Source organism: Gymnodraco acuticeps, unplaced genomic scaffold (assembly GCF_902827175.1).
Source record: "Gymnodraco acuticeps unplaced genomic scaffold, fGymAcu1.1, whole genome shotgun sequence".
NCBI classification, from domain to species: Eukaryota; Metazoa; Chordata; class Actinopteri; order Perciformes; family Bathydraconidae; genus Gymnodraco; species Gymnodraco acuticeps.
Genome location: NW_022990106.1, coordinates 273,052 through 289,905, shown reverse-complemented (window position 1 = coordinate 289,905; position 16,854 = coordinate 273,052). Strand labels below are relative to the sequence as shown.

The 16,854-nt window shown below is 37.6% G+C and overlaps 1 protein-coding gene across 1 annotated transcript; it reads right to left on the bottom strand.

Annotated features, from left to right (window-relative positions):
• Nucleotides 1–27: 27 nt before the first annotated feature.
• Nucleotides 28–10,127, bottom strand: bdh2 (3-hydroxybutyrate dehydrogenase, type 2). Its single transcript, XM_034216455.1, has 10 exons — nucleotides 10,027–10,127; nucleotides 7,967–8,064; nucleotides 6,301–6,379; nucleotides 3,316–3,412; nucleotides 2,173–2,281; nucleotides 1,778–1,838; nucleotides 1,514–1,627; nucleotides 1,173–1,231; nucleotides 987–1,079; nucleotides 28–582 (listed from the first exon to the last, which is right to left on the bottom strand). The coding sequence occupies exons 2-10, from the start codon at nucleotides 8,036–8,038 to the stop codon at nucleotides 529–531; spliced, it is 738 nt and encodes a 245-aa protein (XP_034072346.1). The 5' UTR covers nucleotides 8,039–8,064; nucleotides 10,027–10,127; the 3' UTR covers nucleotides 28–528.
• Between the last annotated feature and the right edge of the window lie 6,727 nt (nucleotides 10,128–16,854).

The following is a 16,854-nucleotide window of genomic DNA, read 5'->3' as shown; positions in this document are numbered from 1 at the left end:
GGGTCAAACAGAAAACACACTCAATAGTATTGGTGAAGACTTTTAATAGATGTTTGAACCTATTTCATTATTATTCAAATTAAACTTTTAACGATTGGTTTGTCAAATACTTCACAATTAATGCATTTGTAATAAGGTGATTATTACACCATTACACTTTAGCTGTGATAAAACCAATTTATTACAATGTCAATCAACATCACTATGTTGGCATTGCACACATTTGCAGCATATAACATTTGATTTGGAAAATAGGGCATGTCACAGAAAAAGTCAACAATAAGCAAAATCATATAATCAATCAATCAATCAATCAATGTTTATTTATATAGCCCAATATCACAAATGTTACATTTGTCTCTGTGGACTTTACAGTTTGTACAAAATATCAGTATGACAATATGACACCCTCTGTCCTTAGACCCTAATGATATAAATGATTTAACTCAGATTTAGTGCGTTTTATTTGGGCTTCAACTAAGAATATTAAGTCTCCACTACTGTCACAACGTGCTTGCAACAGTTTGCTTAGAGTCTCCATCCTCCATCGATGATTTGCTCCGTTCCAGTCACATAGGTAGACTGTGAAAAAGTGGAGATACATCATATCATTTGTACATGATTTCACTGCTAACCAATAAACAAACATGTGTATTTGCATGTATAACTAAGTAATATTAAAAGTGGTGGCCATAAATCCAAGTATTCCCTCCTTCTCAATTACCTTTTTTTTTTTTAAAACGGAAACCAAAAACAAATCTGCAACGTTTTTTGATTTAAAAAAAAATCCCACCAAAAGGATCTTTGAGTCTAAAGACATGCTGACTTTTTTTTTTTAATGTTAACTCCAACTAAGTTTAAATCCTCTCAAATGTCTAGAATACAAACAAAGTAATTGGACCTCCGTGTAGTTACGGCTCTGCAAACTTTGCCTGAATGTTGATGTATTGTACCTGGACCACATATGTATGCAAGCACTCACTCACCTCATCTGAGGCCAGGTATACACACAGGTGAGCCACCTCTTCAGCTGTGCACATTCTGCCAGTTTTCTGTCTTGCCATGAAATCCTTATAAGCCTGCAGAGTTACAGAGAGAGAGAGAGAGAGGACTTAAAGTTGTATAATTTGCTCCAATACCCAGGATTGTTTCTTGTCGAAAACAATAGATACCTGTTCTGGGTCAGGTTGGGCCTCGATCCTACCCCTCAATGATGGAGTATCAACAGTTCCTGAAAAAAAAAGAAGAAGTCATGATTGGGTTCAATTTAGGTCTACTACACAAATGAGTTTGCACAGCATTTATTGAGACTGGCTTTGAAGGAACAAACTCAAGGTGTGTATATATTTGAAATTCAGAATGTCCTCAAACATGATAATAACAATGATAATAAAACATTTTTTTTTTTAAATTTTCAAGTATATCTATGGTTAAATGTTATCGAGTGACCTCGAGCAATACTAGAGTAATCAAAGGACACATGGTTTTATTGTGAAGGGTGTTTTAAACTTACCAGGACAAACACAGTTACAGCGAATGCCTTGCTCAATAAAATCAGCCGCTATAGATTTGGTGAACCCAATCACTGCAGCCTTGGAGGTACTATAGGCACACCGGTTCACAACACCTGAGTGAAGGAAACACACGTCACTCAGACGCAGAGCAGCAATCTGAGCTAAGAGGATTACAATGAACTTGGTCATACTTCAATGACTTAATGTCCCTTTAGTCGGGCAGGACACATCTACAATCATCTACGGAAGCTTTTTCTTTTTACCTTTAATGCTCGATGCAACAGATGCCATGTTAATAATGTTTCCTGACTTCTTTGCCAACATCTAGAATGACAAAATACATTTGAAAGTTGTCATGTACACATGAAAAAATGTGTTAAATTAAGGCGTTATGCAGCATTCTTTAAGAGATTTGTGCTTTGATCCAAGCTAAAATGTTGCTTTGAAGCAGTTTGGTTAGTTTGAGACTTAATCTAGATTAGTGATAGGACAGTCACCACCCATCATGTCACAGGCTCAGAGTAATACAGCTAATCCAAGCGGACAAAGGATGAGAACAATATGAAAGCATATGTCACTCAATTTACAACAGCATCTATTTCCTTGTCCTAACAACAGGATGAACAGCGATTAGTATTTAGCAAAGTAAACAGGTCACCTTAGGTAGGAAGGCCTTGCTCATGAGGAACATGCTCCGGATGTTCACGTTCATTGTGAAGTCCCAGTCGGCCTCTTCGCAGTCCAAGACGGAGCCATGGTGCACAAACCTGTTTGAAGTAGATGACATGTTAACTCTGATTACAAAGGATGGTATTACATGTAACATATATACATATGGCTCTTACTATGAGGTAAAAAATCTCAAATGTCAATCAGAAAAAAAACAGAAGATTGAAGAAATAAGTATAATATTTCGCCACCTAAACAGATTCTTCCCCCCCGCTACCAGCCCCCACTGACACTTTACCTGAGCCACATCATGGACTCTATGCATTACATTAATGCACACAATGTACAACATTATTTTTGTATTACAGCTGATTTTATTCCATATGTTATTCCTCTATTTCATTCCATTGTTATATTTTACTATATATTTTTAATTATGTTTTATATTTTTCTAGTTCTCTACCTGTGTTTTTAATTATTGTTTTTATGCACCACGACACCAAGTCAAATATGTGTAAACCTACCTGGTAATAAACCTGTTTCTGATTCTAATTCTGATAATAAATACAAAAGTAAACTGCAAATAAATGCTTGTTAAAATGCTGCGTTCTCCCCCATAACATTTTACCTTGACTTGTGTCGATTTAGAGACCTTTGTTAAGGAGATTGACTAAAGGTCAAGATAAGGTTAAACCTTAAGGTATAGGGATTTGGGAAACGTTGTTAATCATGGGACGGATACACGTGCTGAATGTCAAGACAGCAACACAAGTGGAACAGTTAGGCACAGTTTATGTATGTCAAGGAATATGACTGTCAAGATTCCGCGTATTTGTTATGTAAAATATTCTAACAGGGGTATGTAGTGCATCTTGTAGGGACTATTTACAGCAGTGTATTTAGTCTGCTAACGAATATGTATGGCATCACGATTTCACAATGTTTGATCAACTCAAAATAAGCTACACTGCCCATACTAAAAGGTAATGTATGAACATTTAACCCAGCGAGGCTTACTTGTAATGAGATTTTCAGACAATAAAAATTGAATATCATCAGACTTAATGCCCAAAAGAAAGTTAATGAGTATTACTCTGGTAATTCAGAACAACACACAGGAAAAAAAACATACCCAGCGACATTGAGCAGCACATCCACATGATCATGTTCCTTGGCCAGGGCTTCGACTTGGTCCTTCTTAGTTACATCCACAACCTTGGTCTTAATCCCTGTTGGTGAAGAGGAAAAAAGTGCATTTGTTGTGGAGAACAGAGCAATTATTTGTAATGCTTGCTTTGATTCAGCTCACATGAAAAAACGAATTGTCTTTATGATGTCTCTAGTCATTCACATTTTATTGGAGGAGATGCTAGTTTAAAATCAGGCCGCCAGTCTCCTAAAATAAACAAGTGAACAACATAGACAAAAGCATCCTCTTTTTCTGAGGCTTCACAATCTGCACAATAACACACATTTACAACCGATTGCTATTCTGAAGAGCTTATTTTCATGCTGGCCAGTTAACAGAAATATGAAGGCTCCCTCACACAATTTATTTACAGGTGATGTGTATTATTATCACGCGAGTCAACAGCGTTAGGGGATGCTTTGGTTGAGAGCGATCTGCAAGGAGGTGTTAAGAGGGGAAAGAGTGTTAATAGGCGCTTTCACACTGCGGTACTTTTCCCACAAAGGTTCATGTGAACTTAGTTCATGTGAACTCTTTTATCGCGTTCACACCAAAAAGAGCCGGTACTAAAATTAGTTCATGTGAACCTTTTTACCCCCTCGAAAGTCCCTGCTAGAGAGCAGGGACTTTCGAGCGGCTCTTTTGTGAGAAAAGAGCTATATTTCTGATTGGCTGGAAGGATTGCAAACCACGCCCCGCAAAACTCCCAAAAAGTTTTGTGAAGCCGCCATTTTATTATCCTCGCATTAGCATTATTAGCATTAGCCCAGCGTAGAAACGCAGAGAGACTAACTTATGGCAACACAAAATAAAACATGGGAGCGGTGGAGATGAGGAGGTGTCGGCGTTCTGGCGATTTACTCAGAAGGCTTCAGTAGAAGCTGCTGGGACTCCCAGCAGCTTCTACTGAAGCCAGTCCCTAACTCCGGGGACTTCCGGCCGGGGACTCCGGGTGGCAGTATACGCCGTTTAGTGGTTTGCGGCCTGCCAGTAAACCCAAAGCAGAAGAAGAACAAGTGACGTCAGCGGCTTCATTTGCCTAATTCACCCCCAGGGACTTTTTACAGTGTGAACGCGATCTGTACTTAGTTCATGCGAACTAAAGAGTTCACATGAACTAAGTTCACATGAACCTTTGTGGGAAAAGTACCGCAGTGTGAAAGCGCCTAATGATTCAGACACCGGCCACACGAGGACGAAAACGGCTTAACGCATAGGATTAACGCAAACAAGCTTCCGTCCACACGCAATAGTTATCTGGATAGTGTCTGCCCACACGAGACCGCTCCGTTTAGCTCCAACCGCTGGAGAAGCTGCAGTACATATGCAGGAGCCTGTACGTGGCGCTGTAACATCCTCCACAAAAGCAGAGAAGAAGCATGGTTGTCATGGTTGCCCTTCTGTTTATTCTCCGCGGTGGGGGACGAGGGAACCGGGCAGTTTGTTGCCAGTCAATGTGTATTAAAGTTGAAATCTTCCGACAAAATTATAAAAGTGCCGGTCAAAGGTCTTCTTTGTTATTTATTGAGCTTTAAAACAAATGAATAACGACTCTATATAATATAATAATAAAATACACGGAGCCTCTCTTTTTCCACCCTCTCTTCGGACAGCGCCAGTTTCATGCAGCAGCTGATCCAGTAATGAGTGACCCGGCCGACAGTAAAAATAAACATATTTATAACTAGGTAGTTTGAGAGGTGTCTCCGTCCTGTCAGATTAGACTTCACTCGCGTTTATGTCCATATAGAGAGAAAGATAAATAATCTGAATTCAGTGTGCAGTTTACTTTGACACGGGGGTGAGCAGCAGAGGTGGAGAGAGGCGGGGCTATTGCGCAATCATTATCAGAAAATGATCGCTGAAGCTGCAGTACATATCCACAAAAGCAGCGAGTAAGATCCCCCCCGGATGTGTAAGTCTGCTGTAGATGTTGCACAAAGAACTGTAGCATGGTCAGTAGCGTCCGGAGCACGATAGCAACTCTGCGATCCGCCATTGTTGTTGTTGTTGGTGGCGAAACACATCAGCAATGGCGCGGGGTACGCGGAGGTGAGCAGCAGAGGTGGGGAGAGGCGGGGCTATTGCGCAATCATTATCAGAAAATGATCGTATAGGGCGTACACACGGAGCTGTTTGCATTGCGTATGCCGTTCTATCCACCTTAGGACCCGTTATCGTTTCCTCAGTCGTTTAGTGCCGTATGCGGTCGTCCTCGTGTGGCCGAATGGTCTATATGACACTAAACAGTAACGCAAACGGCCGTTTTTGTCCTCGTGTGGCTGCAGCCTCAATCCTGATCCAGCTGATGCAATTTTCAGCAATAACTACTGATATGATGCAGGTAGAATGGGTTGGTAGTGATCACTCTATTGTTCTGTTCACTGACTATGTGAGATGTGGAGACCAGTGAGCAGTAATTCACTCGCACAGTATAACTTATCTTAAAGCAAATGCAGCATATTAAAGTCTTTGCTTGCACAAATTATTCTTGTATCATTTTTAGTGATGCAGTCATAGTAATACTTATATTTGGTGATTTTCTTAGCATTTTATAGTAGTAAACTGAGTATCTTTGTCAAAACAAGACATCTGATGCAGCACCCCTGGCTCAGGTTAGCTGTAATAGGAAAGTCTCACTAATGTTAGACCAACTAAATGTTCAATAAATAGAGAAAATAACAGCATTATTAATACAAAAACACGATCGCAGACCTTTAAGAAGATTTTAAAAACAGGACTTGAAATGTTGATTGCATTAAAACTATGGGCATGTATCAAATGCATCTTCTTAAAGGCTCAAAGGTACAGAGGTGAATGTTGTGACAGAATTTGAGAAAAAAGGAAAAACATGCCTCAGTCATCCTGGCTTTATTGCACTGGCTGCCCAGCAGATGGCGGCCTAAGACCAAGGGAAATTAATCTTACCTGGAATGCTGTCCAGCTCTTTCAGCTTCTCTCCATTGATGTCTGTCGCTGTGACTTGAGCTCCCTCCTTTGCAAATGCCTACACAGATGAAAAACACGAGTCAGAGCCGAGCAAATTCACAATGTGTGGATATGTTATGCTATAAAACCTCCAGTTCAGTAGGACTTTGTAGAAGGAAAACAAATCATTTGGTATGATCCTGCAACTTTAACAAATATGTTGTATGGCTATTGCCGTTTGGTTCAATAAGCTTAGATAATGAAAAACCTTAAGACTGGGACCAGTGAGGCAGGTATGATTTTCTATTTCTTATTAAAGCTGAATTTTCACCTGAATGCACATACTTACTTCCTCTAGAGGCAATACTTCAGGTCACAGTGCTGACACCAAGATCTCATTATCACATATGATAGCATTTCTAACCTTAACCCTTAAACATAATTTGAATCCATTCAATTTCCGGTCACTTGATAGCTGATGGAGTTATTGCACTGTTAACCACAGAGCAGACCCCATCAGTAAAACACACCTCTAAAAGTGTAAATGAAAAAAGCTGACTAGCCCCTCAAATATACTATATACTGTGTGATTTGAACCTGATGATATTAGACATAAATAGTCCTATCCTTTTTTTGTATTATTGGCCACTGAACAAAACACAAATTGCTGTTTTTCAAGGCACAGGTGTAAAGACAACACTTTAAGCTGATGGCTGTGATGATGACCCAATCTGGATAAGGATATGTGTGTTCGATTTTAGTGTCATGCTATCTCTTGAGCAAGACTATCACCACACCAATCGTCCATAAGGGTTACCCTAACCTGTGTCTCAGGAGCCACTATTAGAGCACACTTATTTGAAGTATACAATTGTTGACTGATAGCATATTTCAACCATTGCCCACAGAAGGTCTATAATATTCATGCAAGCTGAAAAAGGTAGTTTCTATAAATATATTGATTGAATGAATATATCATTTTGTTGTATTGTACTACTGCAATCTACCCGCTACCACACTTCATTCTACAATGTTACACTAATTTGATTTTATAAATACTGCTTGCTCACCTATTTCCCCTGAATGTGAACTTCTGTCAATTGTAATATATATATTTATTTATTTTTTGTTTTATTTTAAATATTATGTGCATGCCTTTTTACTTGTGTGTTATTTGAATTTTTCGTCTCAATCTACAGTATACTTTGCTGTAACAATGTAAATGTCCCCTCTGTAGGACGAATAAAGGAATTCTGATTGATTACATTATTACTATAACAGCTTTTATATTTATTTATGGGACTCAGCTTGTTCTCCTGAGCAGTAAAAACAAACAGGAAAACTAGAACTTAAGCAGGCAAATAACCACATGCAGTGTGTATTTCTGTAACACAGTCATTTGGAAGATAAAATCTTTATGATCACTGTTATTAGTGCAGTGCTTCACTTATGTACCCTTCCAAATGGCTTTTAGAGAAGATATATAACATTTGGCAGGATGTCAGTACCATTAAAATATTAAATTTGCATTACACAAACACTGGTTTGAATATGTAATTATGCAAAATACACAATGCTTTGACACCACATGATAGGCACTAAAACATTTTCCTGTGTGATATGGTTGGACACGTATAAGTTGGAAGTTCTCATTAAAGCTCATTACTATTGCTGCAGCACGTCCAATCCCCTGCGCAGCAGCCGACAACACAATTACTTTCCCGTCGAGGCGTCCCATAGTGCACCTTTCACTGCTGCTGTGATCTAAACACACAAACAGAAAACAGAGTATTGTACAAAAACAACGGGTTCATTTTGATATCAATTGATCTCTTCTCATTATATATATGTTTCCTTTTTTGCAATCAATAATTATTAACAAATGTGTTCGTTCACAGAAGATTAGTTTACCAGGCAGTATATAACCTACAGTATAGCAGCAATTGTGTGTGGTGCAGTATCAGATTGATATTAACAGGCCTTATTAGGAAATGCATCATTTTATGTTATATCCTTGTTAGAATATCTATAATATTAAGCCATGTTAAACCTTACAGAATACAGAGCTAACCTCTTGCAAATAGGCACTTGTAAAATAAGTGCTCCCTTATTCTATTGTTTGAATTGTTGCATGCAACTTTTGCCTCTCAACACTCACTTTGTTACAATGGAAACAACAATTCACACATATTAATGAGAGTATGTAAGTATTACCTAAAGAGAAAACTACATTAAGATTCTAAAATAAAGTTACAAAAGTTGTTCATTTTCATCAGGGCCATCTCCACCCAACAGTGGCAACTGTGTGGAAAGCAGTTGGAGAGCAGTTTCCTGACACAGTTTGCTCTCGTCAGCCCTCACCATGGCCCTCACCAGTGGTCTTAGGAAAGAGACAGCTGGCTGTTACATCAAGTTAGTGAGAGATTCTCCCCTTTCTTTACCTTTTTCCCTTTAACAGGCAAAAGACTAGGGCTTACAACATCAGTGCAAAGTAAAGTAAAAATAACTTCTCAGTGCCACTTGCTGTTTCTCTCAACACATTATTCTCAATGTGTATGCCTGGCATTGAGATTGCAATCTTACACACAGTAGTGGTTTGACATGCTTTGTCATTTTATTTAGTTCCTCTGCAGAGTTCTTTTGAATAAAAATGCACGCTGTATTATTTGTATTATATGGTTTCATTCAAGTGCAGACACATACTGTGTGCTCATGTGCAGCCAAGAGCAGCTAAGGCAATGCACCTGTCAGATTTTACCCGCTTTGTCAACAATGTGGCTTTTAAAAGTTGAATCAGTAAGTACAGACCATAGACTGTATATATAAAAGGTACAGACCGGACCCTTGACTTTTGTTGCTTTAAAATCATGTGTAGGCCTATGAATAATGTACAAATGTACACAGGCCAGTTTGAGTAATATGTATTTGTGTTAAGGTTGATGCGGTCTTTAATGCTAGATATATAAATGGCAGCTTAAATGTAGTATAGCCTGAGGGTATACTATAACTATGTACACAAGCCTATCAAAAATATTATCAGAAATGTCAACATTACTTTTTAGGATTTTTAAACACGGATGTAGTTGTTGTACATCTCCAAGGTCGTTTAAAAAAAATAGAACAGGACATTTCACACTGCAGGCATCATCCAATTTTTTGTTGAAAACAACATCATTTTAGAAAGAAATGGCACCAATTAAAGTGTGCCGAATAAGCAGTTGATGTTTGAATGGTACGGGGGTGTACCCTTACCCTATGGGGTGTACAAACAAATATCACGTGATCACTCAAGCTTATGTTCAAGGAGCGTCTTTTTATGGAGCAGCCTCCAACTTCTGGAAGCCATTGCTGTTACCATAAAGTTAAGAATAAGGCCGCACTATGGTAGTGCTGTGTTACAAATGTTTGCTGGCTTGGTATTATTTTGTAATATGCACAGCTATGTTCCGGTGTAAAGTGGTGCAAAGACATGTATCTTGTTTTACTGTTGCACAGAATATAAATCGACTAGGCAACTAAGGCAAGTATATTTCCTCACCCCGAACACCTAACTGTAAGTGCACGGTGAACTCTCCAAACACACATGTATTTACTGCTGCATGGAAACAGGCAGGTTGTAGCTTAACACATTGTGAAGAGTTCCACTGTTGAATTTGTACATGTAATGTTCATAGGTTGCACATGATGATTCAAGTTAAACAAGACTAGAAAACGGATCAAACTCACCCAGTGTTCAGGTCCGACACATTGAATAACAAAGTTCAAAAGTAGCACCGCGTGACACCTTCTGCATGTAATGCTATTGGTTCTAAACCCGGAAGTGTTTTGTCGTTTGAGAAGATGAAAATTAAAGCAAGAGAGTGCAGTGCCTTCTTTACCTAGTTAGCAGACGCATGTTTAGTCAAATACATTTATATTCTTTAACATACATTTATTTACATTTATTTAACTGTGTGTGACCATTTAGGGAAACATTTTAATATGTGTAAGAAGCTATTTGTAGAGGCTCCTGTTTGATGCATGCGTAGGCTACGCTACTAATATATGGGATTAGTTTTGTATCATAAAGATAAAGCAACACTTTCTCAGAATAAAGCAAAACTATGAGTTTAAAAGAAAAAAAATCTGAGTCAAGCAAAATAAAATAAATTTCAAAAATAAAACTATAAATTGCAAACAAATCATTTTTGTAATCATGTGAACTATAAGTCTTTTTTCTTTGTTTTAACATAGGTTTTTGTTTGCAGAACTGTTTCTTCTTTCTCAATGATCAGACTTTTGCTCTCGCTGCAGCTTTCTCTTTTGCGCTCCCTCATTTTTTGTTTGAGATTTTGACACAAACCTCCCAGGTGGGCGGGACTTTCAGGGGTGCGTTCATTGGCTACTCAGTTTTTGAGTGACAGCCCAGTCCTCCAGCGATTGTACAGTGCAGGCATCTGCGGCGCGGTAGCTGCCTGCGCGTGGACAGAAGACCCCAGAAGAACCAGCATTTCAATTATTATAATACTACAAGTGAACATATATGTAAGTATTGATCATTTGTGCTATACGGTCTGTTTCTTTATTGTGATAAGTGAGAAGTAAAGCTGTGCTATGAAAGTTAGCTTGTGCTACCTTTAGATCCATAACAATGCAAGCTAAGTAGCCTAACAGTTAGCTACATAGCTAGCAGTGAGTGAGCGTTCAGACACCGGCGCACACACTCAAACGGACTCGTGTGCCTGACTCTACCAACAGGTTTTCATGATTCTGTTTAGATATGCAAGTATAAGCCATGATAGCTTATTTTATTAACACGCTAATTTGATATGAAAATCAATGGAGGCTGAGTTAACTTTGTAGGAAAACCTACCGTCCATGAGCTGTGTTTTATTTGTTAACTTCATATTTTTCATTTCCTAAAACATTTATTTTCCTCTCATATTAACAGTGTGGATTATTGAGACAGCGTGGCGTCCAGAGTCTTATCCCGTTTTCCCACTTCCTCTGAAGGGACAGCACGGAGGGGGGGCATGAAGAAAGACCTGCACCAGCTTCATCCACGCTGGCGTTGCTGTTATCACTGGCTCAGTGTCATTTCATTTGACCAAATGGCTTTACATATACATTTAATAGATTTTATTATTATCCACCTTTTTGTTGTATGTCCTTTTATTTAAAACATTCTTTGAGACTTCATCTTCTGGTTCAAATTTCAATAAATGTAATTTGTATAATCACTCTTTTGTCTTTATTCTACATGAAAATATTAGAGATTCCATTCAAATCTGTTGATTATTCAGATCTTCCTCAGGCTAGGAATAGTATGTCGAATTTTTAATGCTAAACGTATATCATTTTCTCACAGGATATAGAATGAGACAACACAGTTTGTATCCATTGTGTATGAATGCTTCAGCTCTTCAGACCAACATAGTAAGATGTGAGCATGTTCCTAATTGTGTTGGTATGCAGCCTAGGTCTGGTCTGTTTAATAAAGTAAATCTGCCACTTTTATATTGCAGAATTTGTTCAATTAAAGCAGTCTTTAATTGTTTGTCCTAAACATAGCAATATATGCTTTTGAAATGTAACATGTCTTGAAAAATAATAGTATACAGTTTATATTGTGTATCACCTTTAGCTTAAAAATACATAGATGTGTTTTTTTAATCTATAAAATAAATAGACAGACACTTTATCAATCCCACATTGGGAAATTATTTAACAGCAGCAGTGTGTTCAGGTATTAAAATATTTAAAGTTGGAATAAAGTATGAACTACACATCACAAGTATAATGCACTGCAATCCATAAAATAAGTCGGATATGTTCATGAAAACCCCCCAGGAGACACCAACACTAACGTGGCCGAGTGGACTCCGCAGTTTGCTGCATGAGTTGCACTGTATGATCTGTGGTGTAGTGGGCTGTCACTCAAAAACTGAGTAGCCAATGAGGACGCACCCCTGAAAGTCCCGCCCACCTGGGATGTTTGTGTCAAAATCTCAAACAAAAAATGAGGGAGCGCAAACGAGAAGAGCTGCAGCGAGAGCAAAAGTCTGATCATTAAGAAAGAAGAAACAAGAACTGCAAACAAAACCTATGTTAAAACAAAGAAAAAAGACTTATAGTTTACATGATTACACAAATGATTTGTTTGCAACTTATAGTTTTATTTTTGAAATGTATTTTATTTTGCTTGACTTAGTTTTTTTTTCTTTTAAACTCATAGTTTTGCTTTATTCTGAGAAAGTGTTGCTTTATCTTTATGATACAAAACTAATCCCATACATTACACATGTATACCTAGGGTGCAAAAAGCTATTCAAAATAAGCAGGAGTTGACCTCTTGCAAGTGTGAATTGTCATGATAATGAGATCAACTTAAAAAACCTTGAAAATTGACCTTTGAGATCTGTTCAACGTCCTTTTATTACCCCTAAGGGTTAATGGTTTGTGGAAAGAATATTATAGTTGAGGTTAATAGTCAACTGAAAATGACCCTTCCTGTCCACCAAGTCAAACAATGATCAGCCAATTGTAGTTTCAGTAACTGTACAATTGTTCAGTGCATGTCTGACATTTGAGGATGGCAGTTTAATGTTAACCTTGTAACTGGACCTCCAGTCTGTACATTTGACATTTTAGTTGTTGTGGGAGTTTCAGTCATCTCACATGATGGACATACAGTGTTTACCCAGATGGTAAATGATACATTTTCCAATTCCTTCAAGTGATCAGAAGAAACTATTTAATTTCATCTGCTGCTGAACATGTTTTCAGAACTATGATTCAATGGATATTAGGATAAGACTGTTTTGATAACTGCTTTTCCCAAAGTCAAGAGTAACTTTGAAACTCTATTTTCCACTCTACCCTCAATGGGGCCCCATTATTTATCAGTAAGCCTTCTATTCTTTTTTAAATCTTTTTAATTTCTACTGTTGTCCTTCAAGTATGATCTGTGGTCAGTATTACATGTTTAATGGCTCTTAATGCAACACAGTTTGCATTTTTTTTTTCTTGTACATATCTTTTTTTCAGTGTTAATTCCACCCTATTAATTTAGTTATTTTCATTGGCTTCCATCACAATTAAAGTGCAATTTTCATTAATCAGATAGAAGAAGAAAATGTTTACACATCACAATCTCTCATCACATAAATGAAATCACTCGACATGGTGCAGCTGCATGCAAAGGTAATAATTGCACCTTATCTTTCCAGGCCACAATGACACTGCAAAAGCTTTTGAAACAGACCGCTCCTTCAAATGTCACTTGCAGTTTCTGGTTGATGATAACACTTTTTAAGCAGTGTGAAATTGTGACTGAAATACGGGAGCTGTTGAAAGACAGCTGGGGTCTGTTGAATGCTAAAATATGGATTAACAATTTTCTACTTGCCAAAGACTTGTCCAGCCTGGCAGCTGTTCTTGAATGAGGCCAGGGGGCAGTGAGGACACTATGATTTTCTTCATCACCACAGTTAAGTGGACGAGGAGCCAGTCTGTCACACACCCAGGTTACACTTCAATCAGTGGACAATAACACGCAGAGACAGAGTAATTACATTGTCTCTGCAACTGGTCGCATGTTGATGTGGAACATTATAGTTTCTGTTTCTTAATCTCAGGTTCATCTAATGCACAATGTGCATGTGTTTCATCACAGTAAATGCTTTGTGTCGTGGGTGTATAAGAGATGTGTGATTTTATCAACAGTGTTTATTAAACTATTTTATTCTCTGTAGATTCTCTCTGTTTTTTCAAACAAAGAAATAAAGTTTTCTTGAGGGTTTTTATTACTTCTCTTTCTGGTTAGTTTGTGCTAGCTTTATAAATGGCAGGCATAGTTTTCACATTCAAAGCACTGTCATACCTGCGATGCACATTGTTTTGGAGTCAAAGCCTTTCTGCTTTCTGTGGAGTTATCCAGCATGGTATTCCAGGCTTTTCGAAATCTCATGAATTTCAAGACAACATTATACAGCCTGGCATTATATGTCTACTACCTAGTTATAAAGGCCGCCCACTGAACCAATGAAGTTTACCCACCATTATCCATTGTGCAGATAACAAATGATAATGCCCATTTAATGGGGTGTTACAATTCAAAGCAGGTTTGCTATCTGACAGTTGAGTTTCAATAGTTATTGTTTTTTTTGTTTATATTAATTAATTTATGATGAATTCCGTTGTTTTTTTCCTTTATGTTTTTTACTCCACTGGTTTTACACATAACAGTATGTTTCAAGTCAAAAATAAGTACTACATAGCCTATGAACAAAAGAGGGACGAGATGCCTTTTATTGAAGGTAAGGCGCTCACCTCACAATACAAATATTTTTGGACTAGATGTGTTTGGATAGCCCACTTTTGTAGTGTAAAAAACTGTACTGTTTAATCGTGGAAACGTTATAGATAACTGCAAACCTTTGTTACATTTATTGTATGTTAAAACGAGCAGTCTTCAAACTGCATCCACGGATGAAAAGCAATATAAAAAAGTGGATATGGAGCTTGATCCGAACTAAAAGTAAGGATATTTCGGGCTTTGTTGCGTTTCTGACCATCTTTGTGTCTCTTTATGAAAAGCAAAACTGAATCACAGTATACCCTTTAAGAATCAATATATTCCTATAAAGCTGGATCAGAAAAACCTGGATCAAATATTAAATTACTTCAAATACATTTAAGTGACTTTCCCCCCACCACAAAGCTTGAAAAACCTTTAATCCAAAACAATCTGTCAAGACATTGTACACAATTGTAGTAAATTCATTTGGAGCCATTACAGTATATAAACATTTTAAACTTCAATTCCCACATATTGTATGAACACCACACTGCATAATGTTGGATGTACTCGACCTCTGACAGGCTTTGCTACAGTTCACAGCTCTGGTCAGGCCTGTGTGGAATAAAAAACATTAAGATTGTATCACTCATAAGGATGCTATTACAGACAATGACATGGAGCACATAAATAGCTTCCAGCAAAACAGAGTTTTTATGGGAACGCACAGACAATTTTCCTTATAATGAATAACAATTACAATATGAGCTGACACATTGATTACAAGGTCTCACGGAGGCCAACTCGGCTTCTTTCTTTAGCCAAGTGTAATAATTATGTATATATTAAGCAATATGACATTCAGCAATGCTAATTTGAAAGCTTTTTTTTTGTTCATATATCTTCTTGAAAAAGTATTGTAGATAATAACAGCACAAGCATTCCTAGATAAAAAAAACAAACAAGGACAATATTAAATCAGGACTGAAGCTTGAGCTCTGAGCCAGATGAACATGAATAATGCTAAACTCAAATACAATTATATAATTTGCATGAATCCCTGATGCAGGCCTCTTTTATATGCTTTCAGACAGGAATGAAAAAGGTCACTAGGCTTTTGAAATTGAATCTCTTCAGTTACACGCATTAAAAAGCATTAGCAAGGAGGACTTACTGTACACACACTTCCAAAGTAGATACAGTAAGTAAGCCACATCACGGACTGCAGTCTTCTCCTAAGCAGTCTAGCAGTCAAGTGTAGAGATTAGATCACTTAAACACAACAAACTCGAAATGGTGAACATGTCAGGAAACAGTTGCCTATTTAAAATCATGTGGAGTTATTTCCCTGGCCACCAAAATAACATAAGTCCCTGAGGGAAATATCTTTGTATTTAGCAGCCAAATTGTCCTCATAACATGTCCACCATCCAGTACATGAGCCCGATACCTGCTATGACTAGAAATTAAAATAATGAAAGCAGTGAGACTGAACCAAACCAGTCAAGGCGTGGGTCGTTAAATAACAAATAAGTGGAAAGAAAGCTTGGTGGAAAAGAAGGGAACTGGAGAGTCAGGATACATTGGAGGCACACAGAGAGTTTAATGATGTATCGACTGGAGAGGATATCAAAGCTTAATGACATGGGTAGCAAGGGAATAAAGTATCCACACATAACTGAACCTAGGAAGGAAAACAACATATAAGGCAATTTCAAAAGTGGCATGAAAACGAAGGCATGAAATAACGTTGAAAACCCGACAGGGAATGTTTAGTAATCCAGTGGTCTATATAAGTTATATAACAGCTTGCAGTTCAATCTTATTATACATGACCTGTAGACTTTTACAGCTTTAAGTCAGTGATGTGTGTTGTACTGCCAAAACGTGAGATATATTCTCCACAGTGTGCCTAAACGTATCCTGCATGACTGAAACTGCTGTGGCTGCTGCTCTGATAACATGCTGCCCATTATCCACCTCCTGTCTGGAGTACACTCACGACTAGCACCATTTAAACAACGATGTTAACCCTTGTATGCTTCAGACTTAGGTCACAACACAATGCCATAAAATATGTCAAAAAGATGGTCAATCATTTTGTTTTCTGAATTTGGTATTTAAGTTGCAATTTACATTACTGGACTTATAAACATAAATGATTTTGATGTATGCTAAAATAAATAATAATGACTTTACTGTGCATATTTACATTCACATCCACACTATTTTGAACTTGTATCGCTTCTTTTTCCGTCTATTTCAATCATAAAGAC